The sequence below is a fragment of the Ovis aries genome, chromosome 17, assembly GCF_016772045.2.
Source record: "Ovis aries strain OAR_USU_Benz2616 breed Rambouillet chromosome 17, ARS-UI_Ramb_v3.0, whole genome shotgun sequence".
In the NCBI taxonomy this organism is placed as follows: Eukaryota; Metazoa; Chordata; class Mammalia; order Artiodactyla; family Bovidae; genus Ovis; species Ovis aries.
In genome coordinates, this window is record NC_056070.1 from 38,031,211 (window position 1) to 38,033,193 (window position 1,983).

Sequence of the window (1,983 nt, forward strand, 5' to 3'; positions counted from 1 at the left end):
CCTTTGCTTTTTGCTTCTCTTCTTTTCACAGCTATTTTGTAAGACCTCCTCAGACTGCTATTTTGCTTTTTTGCATTTCTTTTCCATGGGGATGGTCTTGATCACTGTCTCCTGTACAATGTCACGAACCTCATTCCATAGTTCATCAGGCACTCTATCTATCAGATGTAGGCCCTTAAATCTGTTTCTCCCTTCCACTGTATAATCATAAGGGATTTGATTTAGGTCATACCTAAATGGTCTAGCAGTTTTCCCTACTTTCTTCAATTTAAGTGTGAATTTGGCAATAAGAAGTTCATGATCTGAGCCACAGTCAGCTCCTGGTCTTGTTTTTGTTGACTGTATAGAGCTTCTCCATCTTTGGTTGCAAAGAATATAATCAATCTGATTTTGGTGTTGACCATCTGGTGATGTCCATGTGTAGAGTCTTCTCTTGTGTTGTTGGAAGAGGGTGTTTGCTATGACCAGTGCATTTTCTTGGCAAAACTCTATTAGTCTTTGCCCTGCTTCATTCTGCATTCCAAGGCCAAATTTGCCTTTTACTCCAGGTGTTTCTTGACTTCTTACTTTTGCATTCCTGTCCCCTATAATGAAAAGGACATCTTTTTTGGGTGTTAGTTCTAAAAGGTCTTGTAGGTCTTCATAGAAACATTCAACTTCAGCTTCAGTGTTACTGGTTGGGGCATAGACTTGGATTACTGTGATATTGAATGGTTTTCCTTGGAAACGAACAGAGATCATTCTGTCGTTTTTGAGGTTGCAACCAAGTACTGCATTTTGGACTCTTTTGTTGACCATGATGGCTACTCCATTTCTTCTGAGGGATTCCTGCCCACAGTAGTAGATATAATGGTCATCTGAGTTAAATTCACTCATTCCAGTCCATTTTAGTTCGCTGATTCCTAGAATGTTGACGTTCACTCTTGCCATCTCTTGTTTGACCACTTCCAATTTGCCTTGAATCATGGACCTGACATTCCAGGTTCCTATGCAATATTGCTCTTTACAGCATCGGACCTTGCTTCTATCACCAGTCACATCCACAGCTGAATATTGTTTTGCTTTGGCTCCATCCCTATTTGTAGCTGTAGCACTAACTCAATTTTAATATTTATTTCATGTTTACATTTTGTTGCAAAGCAACAGCTTGAATATCTAGAGTAAAAGTGTTAAAAATCTCCATTTACATCTTAGAATTTAATTTTAACCTCCACCTGAAATTGAACATACCAATGCCCTACTCTATCATATAGTCTTTACTACGTTTACAATGAATTCATGAGAATTAAGTGAACTCTTTATAAATAAACATATTAATGCATTTTATCTATATAGATTATTTCCCATTATTATGAGAAATACTGAAGCCATGTTACGCACTCCACTCTGAATTAAGAAATCTTCTAATCATGATTACGCTCCTATTGTATGGTGCTACATTTTGATGAAAAAGATGAATGATAAGAAAATATTGTAAGTCACATAATATTAAAGAAAAAATGATCTTACTTGCTGCACCAAACAATATTATTGTGGTGTTGGAAATAAATCTAAATGAAATAATGCATTCCATTCCATTGGACAATGAAATGGTTCTGCAAGGAATCAATGGAAAAACAAAAATGTTGAAAATCAGCTGTGTAATGAACTGCAGTGGAACAAATTTTCGTTTTAAGCAGATGAACTCACACTACATAATAATGAAGACTGACTACTTGCATCCATAAGCTTTCTAAAAAAGGAAAGTTGTAAAGAAAAAAAGTAACTTTAACATTTATGAAAGTGACAAAATAGGGATTTTTAACTAGTGAAATCTTCACATGTTATGTTTGAAATATATTTTAGTTACTGATTGTGCATTAAAAGCAATACGCAGTATAGTGCTCAGTAGCATGGATGCTAGTCCTCATAAAAATATGCTAGGTATTTTGACAGTTTATTGTGTTACTTATGAACAATACTTAGATACTAGGATAAAAAAGG

The 1,983-nt window shown here is 35.2% G+C and overlaps 1 protein-coding gene across 1 annotated transcript; it reads right to left on the bottom strand.

Moving 5' to 3' along the window:
• Positions 1 to 240: 240 nt before the first annotated feature.
• LOC132658063 (craniofacial development protein 2-like) lies at positions 241 to 1,041 on the bottom strand (the record flags this gene model as incomplete). The annotated part of the gene is made up of 1 exon (XM_060401367.1): positions 241 to 1,041. A coding segment is annotated over one exon (801 nt), but the record flags the coding sequence as incomplete, so codon positions are not given.
• Positions 1,042 to 1,983: the final 942 nt, after the last annotated feature.